We start from the raw sequence: 19,630 nt of genomic DNA on the forward strand, positions 1-19,630 counted from the left end.
AGCCAGGTAGGTGGCACAGTGGATAAAGTACTAGTCTGAGTTCAAATATGGCCTCAGACACTTACATGTGATCCTGGGCAAGTCATCTAACCCTGTTGCCTCAGTTTCCTCATCTGCAAAATGAGCTGAGAAGGAAATGGCAAAGTACTCCAGCATCTTTGCCAAGAATATCACAAAGTCGAATCACAAAATGTTATAAGTGACTGAACAAGTTAAATTTCTGATGTAAGCATTTCTTCATTAATAAATTTTAGCTTGATTTAAAGAATTTTTTTTTTTTAGGTTTTTGCAAGGCAAACAGGGTTAAGTGGCTTACCCTAGGCCACACAGCTAGGTAATTATTAAGTGTCTGAGGCCAGATTTGAACACAGGTACTCCTGACTCCAGGGCCAGTGCTCTATCCACATGCCACCTAGCCATCCCAATTTAAAGAATTCTTGATGGAATGTAACCTACTTAATGTCATAAAAAAATTTTGTGAATCCAAAACATATAAAGCCTTGATGTAAACCACTATTAACTATGAAATATAAACTTCACATATTACAAATAAAGAAAGAGGAAGAATGAACATCTAACATAAAAATAAAGACTTCACAGCTTTTCTGGGTTTTTTTTTTAATTGCATTCTTCAAATACAGACTTAATTGCTTTTCCATAATATATTCCAGTTTTGTCCCTGCATGTTTCTATTTTTAGGTACTAGTAAGCTATTATATTTTTATACAAATACTTAATTTTTGAGAAGTCATTGTTTGCATCATTAGCATATTGTAATAGGCTAAAAACTAGGAGAATATGAAGAACATTTTTTTACATTTTTCTTTGTTTCTATGTATAGAAATTTCCCTGGTAAAATGAAAACTTTATACTGTTTGTCTTTCATCATATTTTCGTATTATCTTTATTTATTTTACAGATTGGTTTTCCTCCATTGCTTAGCATTGTTAGCAGGATGAATCAGGTAAAATTCATCTCAGTTTAAGATAAGTGGAATCTTATTTTCAATAAAAATGTTTGAAGTATATGGGTGTCTGTAAAATTCGGTGAAAACATGGTTCAATTAAATTTTACTTTTATAACTTAGAACTAAGGCATAGACATAAAGACTTAGAATTAAGTGTCTACATATATGGATATAGATAAATTAATAAATGATGAAATGATATAATATGACATAGACAGCTGACCTTGTAGTCAGAAAGACCCAGGTTCAAATCCTGCCTCTAATACATATAACTATGTGACCCTGGGCAAATCATTTAATCTTCTCAGTGCTCCACGCCACTAAAACTATAAATTAATTACAAAATTGACTACATGGGTAAAGAGGGTTTCCTTACCTGAGATTTTTTTACACCAATGAAACTATATGCCCAGACTGAAATAAATATTCACATGAGTAAGTGTGTGTATATATATCTATATATGTATTTATGAATTATATAATTATTGATTCTATATTTAAAAAAGAAAGGCTGATCCCTTGGTTTTCAAATTTTTCATAAACTGATGGTCCTTTTTTATTTTTAACTTACTAAGCCATATACAATAAAAATTTGACATTTTGTTTTCATTGCCCATTAGCATTAGGTACATAAGGAGAAAGAGAAATTGAAATAAGAAAGTTTTAACTTTTTTGTTAGTTTGAATTGAAATTTACTAGCAGTTCTCAGGAAACTCACAACCAAATGATTTTTGTTGCAAGTAGTTCAAAATTATTCAAAATATTAATGGTCAAAGCAACAGTAATAATAATAGCAATAGCCAGGACAGTGCTTTAATGTTTGCAAAGAATTTTACAAATATTTTGCCTTTTTTCCTCATCACCCTGGGAACTAGGTACTATTATTATCTCCATTTTACAGAGGAAGAAACTGAGGCAGAAGTTAAGTGACTTGCCCAATGTCACACAACTAGTATCTGAGGCTGGAATTGAGATCAGGTAATTCTGACTACAGGCTCAGCACTCTATTCACTTTTCACCTAGTTGTCTTAAAAGCTCTAGCTCCATACATATTGCAGAGACTTAGGTTATCTGGTTGTTCCTTGATCCTGGATGCATGTCCAAGGCCTGTTATCATTCCAGTCTCATAAAAAATGTTCATTCTAGAAAGAAATAGTTTTGTATATGTCATAAAGCATTATTTTCAATAATATAATGAATTCCAGCTTTTGTATTTTTAAGTACTAAGGAAACTTCTCAGCATTAAAATTTTGATCACCTTGACTTGGAGAAATTAGTGTAAGATATTTTTTCAAAGGTTCCTTTTTCTTTCCCTCTTCTCCCATTACATAGGTTTCTTTAGATATACTATGTGCAATCTTCTAGAGAATGCAACTTAAGCCTAAAAAGTTAGTTGATAATTGGAACAATAAGTGGTATCATCAACTGATTCTCTTGAGCCTAGTTCTTATGGCAGCCATCTTATCCTAATTATAGAATAGACATCTTCCTAGGAAGTGCATATTCTGCATAAAAAAATACTGACTTAAAATGTTTAAATTTTATGTGTTAAAACTATCTTGGATATTCAGTATTCTTTGACTAATAAATTTTTTTGTTTTTAAAAGGCAACAATAACTTGTGTCCTAGAGTACCTGATTAACTGGTTTGGAGAAAAAGACTTTACTCCTGAATTGGTATTCTTTTTTTTTTCTATTTCCATAATCAAGTTCAAATTTTAGTTCTATGTCTTTATGTTGATACAGTGTGTACCCAAGTATAAGTGTAAAATAATTTGAGTTTTTAAGAATAGAACATGTCCAAATGAAGTGTCATCCCTCAAAATAGTTTTGAAGGATATTGCATTACTTTTTAACATTTCCAGATCTTCTCTTATGGAATTGGCTTTTAGAGCCAGTTTATACAAATTATAGGGGGAAAGCCAGTAATTTTATGTTTTTAAAAAATTGTGCCTTGTTTTTTGACTGTAAAAGTAACTGGGAGCGGCTAGGTGGCAGTGGATAGATCACTGGCCCTGGAGTCAGGAGTACCTGAGTTCAAATGTGGCCCAGACACTTAATAATTACTTAGCTGTGTGGCCTTGGGCAAGCCATTTAACCCAGTTTGCCTTGCAAAAAAATCCTTAAAAAAAAAAGAGTAAAGGTAACTGCCTTATTTACCTCAATTGACTTTGAATAACTTTGAATTGTTTACAGAACTAAATACATCAAAGAAAAAAAACTGAGCAAAGAGTCATGGCTTTAGTACTAGAAGGACTTCCAATTCCTTCACCTTACAAAGGAGAACCCTTAAAGCCCAGAGAAGTAAATGGCTTCCCTGATGACACACAGATGATAAATGGGACAGCCATAATTTAAACCTAGTTCCTCTGACTCCAAATCCAATACTCTTCCATTGTTGCCTTTAGAATTTTATCATACAAGAGACTATTGTAGTACAGCCTAGATTTGAATGCAAAGGCCTTCTATAGTACCCATAATAAACTGTTACTTAAAGACCAACCTCAAGATGGAATCCACTGCATTTTTTTAAAAGTACAAAGAAAAAGAGTACTGGTTGTGGAGTCAGAGGATCTGAATTGAAGTCCTACCTCTTAAACTTATATGTGACTTGTTTCCTGGGCCTCAAAAGGAGAGATTGCTGAGTGATGGCAGTAAAGAGAGTCAGTGCTGAGTAAGTATTTTGAATACCCCCTTAGACCTAATAATTTGGAGAGTATGAGAGTACTAAAAAAAATGACCAGGTCAAGGAACAATAGTCTTTTTAATTGTTAAATCTAGTGGCCTCTTCTCAGTCCTGATCCTTTTTGACCTTAATACAATATTTTTTGCCGTTGTTGACTTTGTAATATTCCTACATTTCAATTCATCCTCTTCAGTTGACAGGTCAATTTTGCCAAAGTTCAGATCCGATCATGTCACCCACCTCCCTTCCTATGTTCTCAGTTTTCTGTTTTTGGGTTATCCTCATATTTCACCTAACTAACCTCTCGGTCAATTTCCTTTGCCAAAACATCATCCACTAACCAACCATAGGGATATTTGGAAGCTTTCTCCTGAACCTCTCTCTTAACTTCTACACTCTTCACTCTCATTTGATCTCCTTATATTCACCCTCCCCTATGTTTAGTTATTTCTATATAAATAGCCTCCAAATCTTTATATCTATACCCATACAAGATATCTTAAAAGCATTATATAAACTCAATGGATATGAAACTGAATGCTTTTATCTTCCCTCCCTGACCCTAAATTCACTCCCTTTTCTAAACTTACCAATTTCTGTTCTAGCTACCACCACTTTTGTAGACACCAGAATAGAATCTGAGGAGCAGTTAAGTGGCACAGTGTATAGAGCACTGGCCCTGGAGTCAGGAGAACCTGAGTTCAAATCCAGCTTCAGACACTTAGTAATTGCCTAGCTGTGTGACCTTGGGCAAGTCACTTAACCCATTGCCTTAAATAAAAATTTTTTTAAAAACCCAGAATATGAGATACCAATGTAAGAATTAAAGGGGAGCACAGAACCACATGGTGGTCATGAGCAGGCTGCAATATACAACCAACATAACTCTTACTAAGAAAAGTGTTTTTAACTTATGTCATCAAGGAATTGTAACAATAGAAAAAATGAATCATTAACATGGCAAAAGTGAGGGATGGAAAATAGATAGCCAGAGGGGTGGCTAGGTGGCGCAGTGGATAGAGGACCGGCCCTGGAGTTAGGAGTACCTGAGTTCAAATTGGCCTCAGACACTTAATAATTACCTAGCTGTGTGGCCTTGGGCAAGTTACTTAACCCCATTGCCTTGCAAAAATCTAAAAAAAAAAGAAAAGAAAGAAAATAGCCAGAATATCCCCCCATACCTTCTTTTTGTTGGGAGAAAGTAAAGAAGGGCTCCACTCCCCTGTGGCAAATATTTGATCCAACTATTTGGATGAGTGTCACAAGATGAGTAGTCGTGAGTGGGTTGTGAAATACATCAGTGGAAGGTACAGAATACATGAGCTTATCACTGTGCATTTGTTTTTGCAAGACTAAGATTTCCTTTTCTCAGCTTTGTTGCAGAGTTATGGAGTACCTATATAAAATATAATGAAAAAAATGGGTCTTTGCTGTTATGAGGTCAGTTAAAATGCTTTAAAGTTTCCCAGAAGCAGTCTGATCTTGGGGAGTCATCCAGCCAAACAAAGTTACCCAAGTGCATTCAAGGATAAAAACAAAAAGAAGACCACAAACAAAAACTATTTGTAAATTCTTTGTTCACATCAAGAACCATAGCACTACCACAACTTGGCCCCAAAACATCACAGTCCCTGAGTAGCAGTTAGAAATGCAACTGAAAAGAACTGACCAGCACTAAAGCACCTGAATTGGATCAAGTATATTTAGAGATCTATAAGACATCTAAAGGAGGAAAGATATCAAAGATGTGAGAGGACTTCTCCAACCTTACTGATACCACATTTCAGGAACCTACCAGCCTATATGCCAATTCTAGTGTCTTAAAAAATAAAAAAATTAATGAGATCATCCTTACAAGAAAAAAGGAATATTTTTTAAAATAAGGGTAGAAGAATTTTTAAAGGCCACTTTGAAAAGATCAATCAAAAGCATTAAATAAAATGGTCCTGATAGGTATATAGAAAGGACTTAATGGGATAAATATAGAAAATGCTTTTTCTAGCATTAATGGAACTCATGCAGATTATATTAAGTCTTAAAACCATCAGCAGAAGTGCCAGATAATGCATTTCAGAACATAATACAATAAAATTAGTAATAATATAACAATAAACAAAATGTATAAGCTTCTCTAGAATTAACCTATTAGAAATTATAAAAAACTCACCAATAATAGGTGTAACCATTGTGATACCTATATGTGATATAACCATGTGAAATATATATATATATATTCTCCAAGAGAATATACACTTGAGAAAAAAATTTAATTCTTTAATACAGTACTTAGCATTGTACCTGCAATAGTCAAAAGCTTGCAGATTAATTTATAGTGAGAGTTGTTTAATATCAAGTGTAAAAAAACAGCATGAACTTATGAGGAAAAAGACCACGTGATCATATCATTAGATGGGAAGAAAGCTTTTAATAAAACATTTTTGTTTTGAAAATATAAAGGAATATTTATAAGTTCGTGTTTGAAATTAAAAGGGAGAATACTATAGAGAAATACTAAAACCACTTCAATGAAGAACAGATGCTAAAAGAATATGTTTACTCACTACTCCTAGTTAATATTTTTATGGCCCTTAGCAATAATTTATAAGGTATGAAAAAGAAAGTAGTCATTGGCAGCGGAGTTAAACTATATATTAAAATTGTAAGCTTTAACCCTTCCTAAAACAAGAAAATTAATACTTGTATTAAATTATTTTAGCAGATTAATTGGGCAGATTTTAAAAAAAGCCCACCATATCTGAATTTCTGTTAGAGGTTGTGTGGAGAGAGTATCATGAAGACTCACTGGCAGTAGAGTGGAAGATGGGATGGAAAGGAGAGAGCTGAAACAGGGAGACTAGTTAGAAGGTTGTTGCAGTTCCTAACCTTAGGAAGAAAGGTTAATACTTTGTGTAATTTCTGTATTGCAGCTTATTCGTGTTCACTATATGCCTCTCCCAAACTCTTTAGGTAAATCTCAGTTTTGGTCCTTCAGACAACCTTTAGGTTGTGGCTCTAGAATGTCACCAAAGAATATTGGCAGTTTTAACCAACAAGGTTTTATTAAGCAAATACTGAGGCTATCAACAAAAGAAAAGTGAAATAAATGCTACCCTCCCAGAGTTTAGGAAAGGCCCAAGTCTCTTTACTAGAATGGTGCAGTTTCCCAAAAGAAATCCAACCCACTCCTTGTTAAATTCTGTATCCAGATCGCTGTCCAATTACAGGCTACCTAAAACTGGCTTGGCATCTAAATGTGGTTCTATTTGGAGGACTGTTAAAAGGTTTCTACAATTGCCAAATAAGAGTTATTTTGCATAAAAGACAGCCAAAAAGTCCTCAGGGCTCTAGTTTGATGTGGATGAAACCATAGAATGTGGATCCAGGATCTGAGTTGAATAAATAGAACATCTGGAGTCCAATTGAGTGTAGTAGAAGGGCCATAAAATGAGGTGAAAGTAGTTGATAGAATGACTTTTACTTTGGAGAGGCAAAGTTAACAACTTTTCTCTCAAAACAGAATTACTTCCTTGCCATTCTCAAAGGAGAAATACCAAAACTCTAGGAGAATCTTAATTCATAAGAACCTTGGGCATAGGCTTCCTAGACTAGCGTTTCTGAAGACTCTTGTAATGTTCATATTTAAATATAGATAATGGGTTAGGAAATACTTGCCTCTCAAAAACCCTGTGATGTAGTTAAAAAAAAATTATCCCCATTTTATAGATGAAACTGAAGCTCTAAAGTCAAGCTAGTGTCAAAGCCAGAATATATCCTCAGGTATTCATTCTCCCAGGGCTAGTATTCTCTACTGTTTTCTACATTAACAATAATAATGTTTGTCCTTCATTTTCAAAGACCATGACTTCAGGATGCCATGACAAACACATGAATTGGATTTGAATAAGGTGGTGCTGTGCTAAGTCACCAGTCTCACTTTCTCCTCCAGAGTCATCTGGGTCCAGTGACCAAATATGAATCAAAATTACTGGAGATGGCCCAGGACACAAGGCAGTCAGGGTTAAGTTACTTGCCCAAGGTACACAGCTAGTAAGTGGCAGATGTCTGAGGTCAGATTCGAACTCCAATCCTCCTGAATCCAAGGCCAGTGCTCCGTCCACTGCACCACTCAGCTGCCCACTCTGTATTACAGATGATAATAAGATTGGACAATCTTGTTACATAGTAAAAGCTTCTCACTAAAAGTCATTGCTACAAGAATCATAAGCATATTATGAAACAAAATCCCTTGATTCTTGTTTGCTTTTCTTCAGTAAACACTTTAAATGTTAGGAGTCCTAATTCTGAAATCAAAAGTTAAACAGCTATTGATCTGTTTATTTTGAAGTAAGGGGAAAGGCAACTTGCAGGTTAGGTGGGGTGAAATAGTTTGGGCAGTACTTGAATTTGAACTTCTAAGCTAGTACATCTTACTGCACTGATAAGATAACTCATTCATATTTTCATTTTCTGAACCCAAAATAACTAGATACACTGGTAAGAAACACTGCCTTATTTGAACCTATAAGGGAGTTTAGAGAAAGTAGATTTCTTTACAGGTATACTTAATAGATGTTATACTAAAAAGCTGTTTGAGTCAATAGGGTGATTTTTAAAGTAACTATACAATAATTTTTTTAATTACAAGAATTGTAGATTATAAAACAGGAAAACTCTAATTCTAGCCAACTCCATTATTTTATAAAAAATTAGGTTTTATTAGTCATTATACCAACACCCTACTATTGACCTCCAGAGTGAATTCTCGTTTGTTTCTTATTTAGCTAACTCTTTTGGTACCAGGAGTATGTTATGTTGAAAAAAATGGATGTTTTCTACAAGTTTCATTTGTTATTTTGTTGTTTTAGGTTCATTTGTAGGGTAGTTAGGAAAAAACTAACAAACTGCAACTGTAAGTGATCCCTTGTGAATTCCATATTTTAGCCTAAATTCAACACAAAATATTCAGCACTGGAACAAAACAGGAAAAAAAATTTTCAACACCAAAATAAATCTGCCTCTCCCATTTAGCCAATTGAAAAATTTACGTGTGTGTGTGTGTGTGTATGTATATATATACACATATATGAAATAGATGTTCATGTTTTATATATGTATCGGTCATGTTCTAAAATATTCTTTCTGCATTTAAAGTTCATCCCTCAAAAGATTTTTTCCTCAGTGTTAACTGTATGAGTAATTTTATTTCTGTAGTAGTTCATAAAGGTCTTCCCAGGTGCCTCTAAAATTGTTCGTTTCATCATTTCTTATAGCCCAATTACATTCCATCATTTATATACTTCTTTGTTTAGTCATTCCCCAATAAAACACCTGATCAATTTCTAATTTTTAGGTATAACAAAAAGTATAATAGCTCTGACTTAGAGCAAGTTACTTAATTTCTCCAGATCTTAAATTTCCTCTATAAAATGAGGGGATGCAATTAGAAGATAACAAAGGCATTAACATTTGTGTCTTCAGGTTTGCAAAGCAATTCAACATCTCCTTTGATCTCATGATAGCCCTATGAGGTAGATGTTATTATCATTTCCAGTTTACAAATAAAGAAAACTAAGCCTGAGAGAGTGTGACTTGCCCCAGATCACAAAACTAATAAATTTCTGAGGCTAGATTAGTTACTTTAAATCAGATCTGCTTCTGGCACTACCTGTTCAACTCTAGCAAGCACCTTAACTTCTTTGGTCCTCAGTTTTATTCATCTGCAAAATAATTTGGTTGAACTCATTGGTTCTCCTGTCATTTATAGTTCCAGATCTGTACTATAAATATCAAGTTTTTTCAAAAATGATTCACTAACATTATTGACATTTTAATTGAATCTGCTCTTGTATATCCAGTTTTTATTCACTTAAAAGCTCAAATCATGTATTATCAAAACTTTCACAAAATAAAGTCATGTCTCTTATCAGTTTAATATTATAGCAAACTAATAACTGAAAGAAACTTAATTAAATTTTATAATGGTTCCATGATAACAGAACTAAGGAAATTTATTAGCAGAAGTATGAAAAAAAAATTTTTATGTTTTTGCTAGGCAATGGGGTTAAGTGACTTGCCCAAGGTCACACAGCTAGGTAATTATTAAGTGTCTGAGGCCAGATTTGAACTCAGGTACTCCTGACTGCAGAGTTGGTGCTCTATCCACTGTGCCACCTAGCCGCCTGAAAAAATTATTTCATGGGTAACATATTCCCATCTTGGACTTAGGGAATCAATTCATTCAGAATTTGTTATAGATATTAAAGGAAAATTTAGCCAATTTTGACATCTGAATTATGCAATACATGTAAGGATTCCTATGTTAGTAGGAAAGCTTGCAGGAAAGTGCTCCCTTTATCACAATCCGTAAATCCGTTATTTAGTTCCTCCATTAAGATTCACTTAGCTGTCATTAGCGAAAATAACTCTTAAAGTTTTACATTTTATTCGTAAGACAGCATGTTCTAATCCAGTGGTGTCAAACTCAAATAGAAACAGGTCTACTAAACCTAGCAAAAGGATCCCTACAGGCCACATAGTGATTTAGAAAACTACATATTAAAATTACCTATGTTTTATTGTCTTTTTATTTTGTCAAATATTTCTCCTTATATATTTATCTGGTTCAGGCTAACTGAGAATGTTGTGGATCATGTGTCTGACACTGATAGTTTAGTCAATAGTGATCTCTTAAGAGTCCAGAAGATGTGAATTTGGACCTTGGCACTGAATGGTTTTGACCCCAGAAGTCACTTCATTTCTCAGTGCTTCGGACAGGTCTACAAATTACTAAGGTGCCCATCAAGTTTGGGAAAGTGTTTTTAAATCAGTGAAATCAGAGGTTCATCCCTTATCTCCTACAATTTACTTGCAGCAAAGATGCTATTTATTATTATAATATTTATATATCGAGAAACCCTTGAGGAAAAAAATCTAAAAAAACTTCATTCATCCCCTTTCACATTTTGCACACGTGGAAACTGAAGTTCAAAGAGATTGTGATTTACTATTATTTCCAGAAACTTTGACCTTTTTTTGGTTAGATCACAATTCTGTAACAGACTCAGTTACAATGATTTGCTTGTAGTGGATTTAAGCTCTGGTCTTTTCCCTCCCTCATTTTATAATGAGGAAACAAGTTCAAGGAAGTTGTGATTCATGCAAGGTTACACAGCCAATAAGTGAAAATTAAGATTTAAACTCAAATATCCTGTCTCTAAACCCAGTATTCCACTCAGTGAAAAGAACAGTGAAACATCTAATAAGAACTTACATGTATGTGTGTGTATGTGTATATTTGTATATGTAATGAAATTTTAATTCATTCAGGGAAGATGGCTCTATGCTTTGTTAGCTTGCCTTGAAAAACCATTATTACCTGAAGCTCATTCATTAATTAGACAACTTGCAAGAAGATGCTCTGAAGTAAGATTCTTAGTGGTGAGTCACAACTTTCTATTTCAAATGCCTTAAATTTGTGTAATGCTTTAGTTTGCAAAGCACTTTGATATATTTTTATATTAACAGAAAAGCACTAATTAGTTTAGCCTAGATGGATAGAACATTTAAATGAAAAAGAAAAAATAATTGAACATTGCACTGAATTTTATGAAAATTTTTCCTAATTCAAAATCTCACTGGCTTAGCTATTTCAGTGTTGTTCTGTGAATAAAAGCAAACACTGTGTTTGACATGTATAAAAATCTTGTAGTTACTTCTACAAATGTACAAGTAGCAACATTTATGCTTGAGCTGTCATACCCTACATCATTATGAATTGTCTGTCCCTGGTCTGCCTTACTATCTGTTAAGTTCTCTTATGTGCTATCTCAATTATCATGCTAAAAGCTAGGACAAAGCTTTCTTGGTTCCTTTCCCTTAGACTGCAGGGCTTCTGATCCAATTCTCAGTTTTCAGGATTAACAATCTCCCAACAATGACCTTTACAATATAGGCAACTCAAAATTTATTAAGAATACAGATCTTAAGTTTATCTTAGCAATATGCTAGAGATATCTTTCCTTCCAAACTATGGACCCAGAAAAGGATTTAAGATTTCCTTCAGCATTCTAATTAAACAAGGTGTTGACTTAGCAATATTAACTTTTCTCTTCAAGGAATTTTTGCACTACTATATTAGCTGGAATTTATAAAACAGTAATAAAATATATTTTTATTTTCTCTTTTTTCCAGGAGAATAAAGAAGATGAACGAGTACCTGCTTTGAATTTATTAATCTGTTTGGTGAGCAGGTATAGTAAAAGCTTTTTGTTTTTTGCTTTTGTACTTTATCATAAGTTTTACAAATGACTTTTGTGTGTGTGTTTTTTTAAACATGTCTTGGTTATATAATCATTTTAAAGAAGCTCAAATATTGAACAAAATTAGTTACTTAGGGAAATAATAAAAATAATAAAACCTGCTTTATACTTTCTTTGCAAACATTGAGTTTAAAAGAAATACATTTTGATTGGATTTTGTTAATGTCAGAGTCCAGAATGAATATTTATAATGCAAAATTATCCTAGTTCTTTAAACATGCTTAAGATAGCTTTATTGGGGAACACTAGTGATTTTTATGCCATTGCTTTGTGTGATGTTTAAGTATCAACTAAATTTTAAGCCAAAGTTCTCCATGAATCCTAAAATTTATCTTTTTAATAGGTATTTTGATCAGCGGGATTTGGCTGATGAACCATCTTGATATAAAAACAATCTTCAATAATTGAATACTTATGATAGAAAGAAACAAGCAGCATTGCCTCTGCAAGTCACCATGAAGGCAGGTTTCATCAAAATTTCAGTGTTGTGTAAGAATCTTAAATTTGGTATCTGTTACTGAAATTGATGTCCATAGCAAGATCGGTGTTTTGTTTTAAAAGACCAGATTGGTTGAGTATTATGTCACATAGTCAGCAATTAGTTTTATTTAAAAGTATCTCCAATTATAAACTTTTCATAAAGATTAAAAGTCATTCAATAAGTGAAATGCCTTGTATTACCTTTTATAAGTAATAAAAAATTTTATTAAATTCTTAAATAATGAATGAATGAGTATTTGGTTGAAATAAGTTTTAAAAATTCCTCTTGCTGAAAGTAGAATTTGGGTACTACTAAGAGCTCATTCACCAAAATAAAGTTTAAAAAAAAAACCAGAAGCCATTAATAAAGACATAAAAATGCATCAACATTAAGAAATCAAACAATATTTATTGCACACCACTGGTAAACCCATTATATTTAATATAAAAGAAATTTTAACATGTGTGACATGTTTAAAATTACTGGAAATAAATATTCCTGTTGTCTAGTATGGGTGAAGAATGGACAGTCTCAATTATTAATTGAATGTAGTGAAACTGACTCGGACAAGCAACCTTTGCATGTGAGGAGTCATCCTGATTGGTCTTGGATATTTTTAAAAGATAATAGTGCTTTAACTATCTAATCTAGGATCTATCCCATCAACTTAAATTTCCTTCATCTAATTTCTTTCTTTCAAAGATTTATCTCCTTTCTTTCCAACCTTGTGGATCCCAGAAATCTTCTTTCAGTCTTAGTTTTTGTAGTGCCATGACAAATAGGAAAATTGCTCATTTTTACATATACTTCCAACTTTTTTAATCCAATCTAGCCTGTTTTTCTTTGAGCCTGCTAAGACTTTAATTTTTTTTAATGCCAAATAAAAATTATCATGAATTAATAGATCAGCACAAAAAAGTTGTTACTTGGTTGCTGTGCTTATTTAGTAAAATTTTAAATGAAATAAAATATATTGTAATATAAAGCTACAGCTTAAGTGTTTCAGTAAAATTTTCTTTCATACTCTCCTGTTCCATCAGATGATATGGATATACTAATACTAATGTTATACTAATCTTAACAGACCTATAAGTTACATCATCTAATAAATTAAATTGACATACAGCTTATACAAATGAATGCAATCAATTATGACAATGCCAATAAGTCAAAAGTTACTACTCAAACATCTCTTTATAAATGAATAATTTAATGTCTTTACATTGTAGAAGGATTTGAGTGCATGCTACATCTTCTGTATCATCACTTGAAATTTACCTACAAAAAAGAAATATTTATTGAACATTACATTTTGAAATAAAGAAAACAATCCTGATCACCAATTTTTCTATCTTTCAATCCTACTCCTTTTTTAGCAACTATGACAAAAGATTCATTAGGAGCAGAGAGGATACTTTTTTAAAATCATCGTTTTAAATGGAAGTTTATCATATAAAGGAATCCCACAGGAAAAAAATTCTTCTATAAAATGAAGACATTCCCTAATCTGTTTTGTATTTGGTCTTTTATATTGAATTTCTCTAAATCTGGGCATGTTTAAATATTGAAATCACAATCAAATCCTGGCTCTGCCACTTACAGACTTGTACGAGTTGGAGCAAGTCTCTTGCCTCTTTTGGGCTCCTAGTTCCTAATCTGTAAAACAGGAATTATAATATTTTCATTACTTCTACCTTGTATGGTAGCTAGAAGAATCAAATGAGAGTACTGAAGAAACTGGCAATATTTTAGCCTGTAGAAAAAAAAAAAAAAGACTTGGGGGGGAGAAGCTTTGTTCTCTTTAATCCCAGAAGGCAGAACTAGGAATGATGATTACAAGTTGCAAAGAGATTTAGATTTGCCAAAAGGAAAGATTTCCTGCCTACTATACCTATCCAAAATTGGGATAAACTGCCTTAGTGGATTCCTCCTCACCAGAGGTCTTCAAGTAAAAAGGACAGATAAATTACAGAAGGGAATTGTATTAGTTGGTTACCTAGTTCCCCTCCTAATCCAGCATTCTGTTGGTTTTGTTCAAGCACTTTGTAAATTACAAAATCATACAGAACTGCCAATTATTTTACAATTTTAAGTAAATTCAAACTTGTTCTAGTACTTTAAGTTTTCCTAGAAACAAACTGGAGAAAGGTATTCCTTTGTTACACAACTTACTAGACTAGAACTGAAGCTCCCATTTAAAAAAAAAAAGATTATACTCTTAAGAACACTCAAGTCCTCTATTCTTTATTACTTTTACTTAGTGTCATAAAATTCTGGAATGGCTAAAAATTAACATAGCACATGTTTACACTATATATATTTATCAAATACAGTAAATCTTTTATGAAAAATACACTCCTACAAAAATTAAGAACTTTACTTACATGCTGGCATTGCTGACACTTCAGCTGTTACGATACTTTTTATCCCCAAATTTGATAAGCCACCTCTGATTAAGCCACATGTAAATGCTAAATACTAAAAAAAAGGAAAAAAGTAACTGTGAAAAATGATAGCTCTTGCAAATTCAAACCACAGTAAATTTATATAAGAATGTTTTAATTTTCTTGCAAAGGAGTGAAGAAATTGTAGATTTGTAAATTTTAATTCACATGTCTTACTATGTGATGACTAGAGTCTCTCACCCATTTTGATTAAAATTTATCCAAATCATTTTTGTTAAAACCTGAGGGCAAAAATAGAAAAATTAACTTGAGTAAAAGAAGATTAAAAGCATGACTTCTGAGTCATATGATCAACAAAATTATGAACTAGACACTTTCCCTAGACCACAAAAACATTCAAAAAAAGAAAAGGAAATTATGTGCAAATGTATACCAGATATAGCTAAATCAAGATGACCAAAAAACCCCCAAAAAGTTAGCTTCATGAATTAAAACCTTAAATGCTAAACCTTAAAGCATTCATTAATGGGAACTCACATTAATAGCATCTCCTGCTGCAGCAACATGAGGAAAAGAAAGGAGATTAGGGCAAAAATTAAACTGTCTCCTGCCTAGGAAAATCTCATTTAGAAAGCTCTTATTCAGAAACCGTCCAGAACACTTTTTCTACTCCCAAACCCTGAAGAGGAGGCACACATTGACCCAAACCAGAGAAGACAACTATGAAAGCCAGAAGAAACTGAGAAAAGTAGCCACTCAATAGGAGTTAAATCAGTCCTGTCACTCTAGATACTATGTATGATAGGACCAAGTCTAATGAAACAAATCTTACAATATGGGTAAAAGCTGAGGCAGATTTACATTTCAGCCCTAAAGGAAATCCACCTCTGAAAGGGGAAGAGTCAGAAAGTGAGTGTGAATGGATGAACATAAATGAAGGTTGAAACACCAAACATTTAAAAAAGGAAAAAAAAATAAAAAACCTTAGAGACATGCAGATAAATCAGCAGTAGATCCTAAAATAAGAATGTTAAATATCAAATCCTCAAAGAGTACAAAGCTCTTAAATATTACAAGACAAGGAAAGTGAATGAATGCATGGTCAAACAGAACCCCATAGAATCCCAAGGAAGCAAGGGAGCAGAGCAAGATGTACCTGATGGTTTGAAGAAGAAATGAAATTTCTATTAAAAAGGAAAACTGATGGATTTCTTCAAAAAAGTGAAAGAAAATAACCAATCTGAAATACAAATACTTAGATGGAGAATAATCTGCAAGAATATGAATACTATGAGAACCTATGTTCTGGGTCTCACAAGTGTATGTGATAAGTAGAAAAACATGTGAATACAATGTTAGAAATCATACAGTTAAACCTCAACTTTCTGGGGTTAACAGTCCTATAAAAAACATCATGAAAGTAAAACTTATTCTTTACTTAACTCACTGAGAATTTATACATTGTGGGAGACTGAATTGGAAATATGGTAGATATGGCTTGGATGAAGTGGTGAAACAAAAATTATCAAAAGAAATAAATGTTTAAAAAAACAAAACAAAAAAAGTAAAAATAGATGGAACTTTTGGGAAATCGGGTGTTAACCCCTGATTACTAAAAACTAATCTTTCACTGGAGATTGCTGAAATTACTGTTTCTAACACAGCATTAGCCCTTCTCTCTCTCTCTACACTAATTTTCTGCCATGTCCCCAAGGTGGTTAATTTCCCTTCACTCTTTTTCTGGTTTCTTTACACTTATTTTTTCTCATTAGAATTTAAGCTCCATAAAGACAAGGGCTATCTTTCCTTTTGCTTTTATTCCTAGAACTTAACCCTATGCTTATTAAATATCTTTTTTGTTTTTTTAAATATCTTTATATACTAAGTGATTAATATCTTTTGTAATCTTGTGGTCCCAGTATTGATTACAATTTTATTTCAGTATAATTTGTAAAAGGTTTGTTTAGAATTTGTCCAAAAAAAAAAAAAATCCCAATTTCTTTGTATCCCAACCTTTTATAAAGGTTCTCTGTGATAAGTTATATTTATTTAATGTTCTTGTTCAGAGGAATTTGAACTATGTTTTGAGGCTATAACTGCCACATAGAGCTTGATTTTTAAAGGTAAACAATAAAATATGCAAAGACTGCACAAGGAGCTCTTTACTCTAAAAAATCAGTAAGAATTAAGACTAGTGACAACTGCTCCACAAACCTGTACATTGTGTTTCTAATTTTCTTCTCTATTGCACATAGCCACAAAATGTGTGCAGCTGCCAACAAAAAGTGAAAATGAGATTAATATTAAAATTATATGAATGATTGAAGTTGCAAAAGTTAAACATAGGAAATTATGTGGATTGACTGTATAACAAAACTGTGAAGAACTTCTGAATACAGACAAAAATCCAAAATCAAAAAAAACATTTAAGTTCCAGGAAAACAAAAACAAATCAGCTATGCTTCACATTGCCAAGATACATAACTCTATTAAATTTGACAGTTCTAATGACAAATTCTACAAGATAAAAGAAAACCTCAAATGTAGAGAAAAGGAAATTCGAATAATAAACAATACTGAAACGACTGAAAGGTGTGGAATAATGCATTCCAAAAAGCAAAGAAGCTCATTACTTAATTAGCAGTCGTTTTGCTCAAATGTATTTTAAATGTACTTTAAACATAAAGAAAAGCTTTTCCATGCATAAAAAAAAACACACAAAAAGGATCTTTGGCTTACAAACACTCTCTCAAATGTAAGGAACACAAAAATTAAAGAATAAATCTATAAAACATGATTCAGAGTTAAAATTCATACAGAAAGGGAGAAAAATAAACAGAATAAAGCAAGAAGATTCTTTTAAAAAAGGCAGAAAAAAGCCAAGGCTTTAGAAGAGCAAACATCTTACTGGAAATGGGTTGGCTAGGGCAAAACTAAGAAAGTCAGGATAACAGGACTTGAAAGCTCATAGAACCAGGAATTTTTTGTAGAAGCTGTACTATTCATTCCACAAACATTTTTAATAAGTCTATTATATGTGAAGCTATATATATATATATATATATATATATATATATATATATATATATATATATATATATATACATACATATATTTTAGGTTTCTGCAAGGCAAATGGGGTTAAGTGGCTTGCCTAAGGCTACACAGCTAGGTAATCATTAAGTGTCTGAAGCCGCATTTGAACTCTGGTACACCTGACTCCAGGGCCAGTGCTCTATCCACTGCGCCACCTAGCTGCCCCTGAAGCAATACAATTTTCAAAGGCAAAATGCAAAACAGCCCCTGCCTTCAAGAAATCTACATCCTATTGAGAAAATACAATATTTAAAGATAAGTAATTTGAGATGAGTGTATCAACAACAATAAGCAGTAGGAAACAATTTCCATAGATTAGACTTTAAGAAAAAAGATAAAGAAGCTAAAATTTCTAAATTGGTGAGATGAAGAGGATACAAAGTTGATCATAGGCTTAGGAAAAACTTAATTCTTTTCCAAACTACAAAAGATGGAAAATAGCAGGTAATTCGGATCAGCCAGCACACAGAATAACATGCATTATTAATTTGTACTTAAAAGTGAAATGAAGTTAAAAATAGGTAACTTGAAATAAATTGGTAAAAGTCAATATATTATAATAGAACCATAAAAAAATGACAAAAACTAGAATTCAGAGCTTAATATGGTAAGACATACAAATTGATACAGAGCTAATAGTACAAAATACAAGACTGTAATGATAATTAAAAAGCACATAAAAGGGTAACTGAACTTGAATTAATTGCATTGACCAGTCTTGGTTCTGGAAAACAGAAATGGGTATGGTACTATAGTAGACAAAGTTATTTTTTCAATGGGTTTTGCTTATTTTTTTCTTTATTATAGGGCAGAATTACTGGGGAAGGTTTAACAAATGACTGGTTTATAAAAAAATTTCACTAAAATTTTAGGTTAATTCATAAGAATCCTATATTAAATGTCAATTACCAAGCTGAATTATTTACTTCAAATTTTAAACTGATACACTGACAAAAAATTAGGAATACTATATTTATTGCAAACTTTGATTTTAAGCTGTTCTACTTGTTTTCTTCTAGCTTTGTTCTTTTCTGTACATTTCAAAAGTACACTGATATAAAGTTAGGTATATTATGTCCATTGCAAACCCTGAATTGGTGGTTCTCAATATTGGAACTTGGTTTTAAAAGATTTACATGAACTGATGTTGAGTGAAGTAAGCAGATTATACATTTTAACAGTAACATTGTGCAATGATCAACAATGATAAACTTAGCTCTCATCTCAGCTGTACAGCCATAAAACATCTGTGATAGAAAGTGCTATCCATAACCAAAGAAAGAACTATGGAATCTTAATGAAGATCAAAGCATATTATTTTCACTTTTTAAAATTTTTTTTGTTTCTAATATGGAAATCAGTTTAATATGACTACATGTAAAACATCAGATTACATGCTATGCTAGGGTGGTTTGAGGGCAGAGGAGGGAGAAAACTATAAAAATATTGAAAATAATCTTTGTAAATTCATATGGAGAAATAAAAAGTCAAGAATTGCCAGGAGCTTAATGAAAAAAAGTACAAACGAAGGTGGCTTAGCCCTACCTGATCTAAAATTATATTATAAAGCATCAGACATCAAAACTGTTTGGTATTGGCTAAGAAATAGAGTGGTGGACTAGTGGAATAGACTAGGTGTAAAAGCAGGAGATGATTACAGTAATCTGCTGTTTGATAA

At 32.4% G+C, this 19,630-nt stretch overlaps 2 protein-coding genes across 5 annotated transcripts in view; one reads left to right on the top strand and one right to left on the bottom strand.

The window, feature by feature from the left end:
- GEMIN2 (gem nuclear organelle associated protein 2) overlaps positions 1–13,257 on the top strand; it is a 27,151-nt gene extending 13,894 nt beyond the window's left edge. The window contains exons 6-10 of one of the 2 annotated variants that reach the window (XM_074213422.1): positions 920–964; positions 2,575–2,643; positions 10,979–11,089; positions 11,843–11,901; positions 12,314–13,257. In XM_074213422.1, the coding sequence (XP_074069523.1) occupies positions 920–964; positions 2,575–2,643; positions 10,979–11,089; positions 11,843–11,901; positions 12,314–12,353 (324 nt within the window). In that variant the 3' untranslated portion in view covers positions 12,354–13,257. The remainder of the gene's footprint in view (positions 1–919; positions 965–2,574; positions 2,644–10,978; positions 11,090–11,842; positions 11,902–12,313) is intronic. The other variant, XM_074213423.1, reaches the window with a different exon arrangement.
- The window catches only part of TRAPPC6B (trafficking protein particle complex subunit 6B), a 25,918-nt gene continuing 12,341 nt past the window's right edge, over positions 6,054–19,630 (bottom strand). Inside the window, exons 5-7 of one of the 3 annotated variants that reach the window (XM_074213425.1) lie at positions 14,836–14,929; positions 13,674–13,729; positions 6,054–7,791 (exon numbers count right to left, since the gene is read on the bottom strand). In XM_074213425.1, the coding sequence (XP_074069526.1) occupies positions 13,698–13,729; positions 14,836–14,929 (126 nt within the window). In that variant the 3' untranslated portion in view covers positions 6,054–7,791; positions 13,674–13,697. Of the gene's footprint in view, positions 7,792–12,697; positions 13,730–14,051; positions 14,108–14,835; positions 14,930–19,630 lie in introns of those variants that run through there. The other 2 variants (XR_012473916.1, XM_074213424.1) reach the window with 2 other exon arrangements.

The sequence above is a fragment of the Macrotis lagotis genome, chromosome 1 (genome assembly GCF_037893015.1).
Source record: "Macrotis lagotis isolate mMagLag1 chromosome 1, bilby.v1.9.chrom.fasta, whole genome shotgun sequence".
NCBI lineage: Eukaryota > Metazoa > Chordata > Mammalia > Peramelemorphia > Peramelidae > Macrotis > Macrotis lagotis.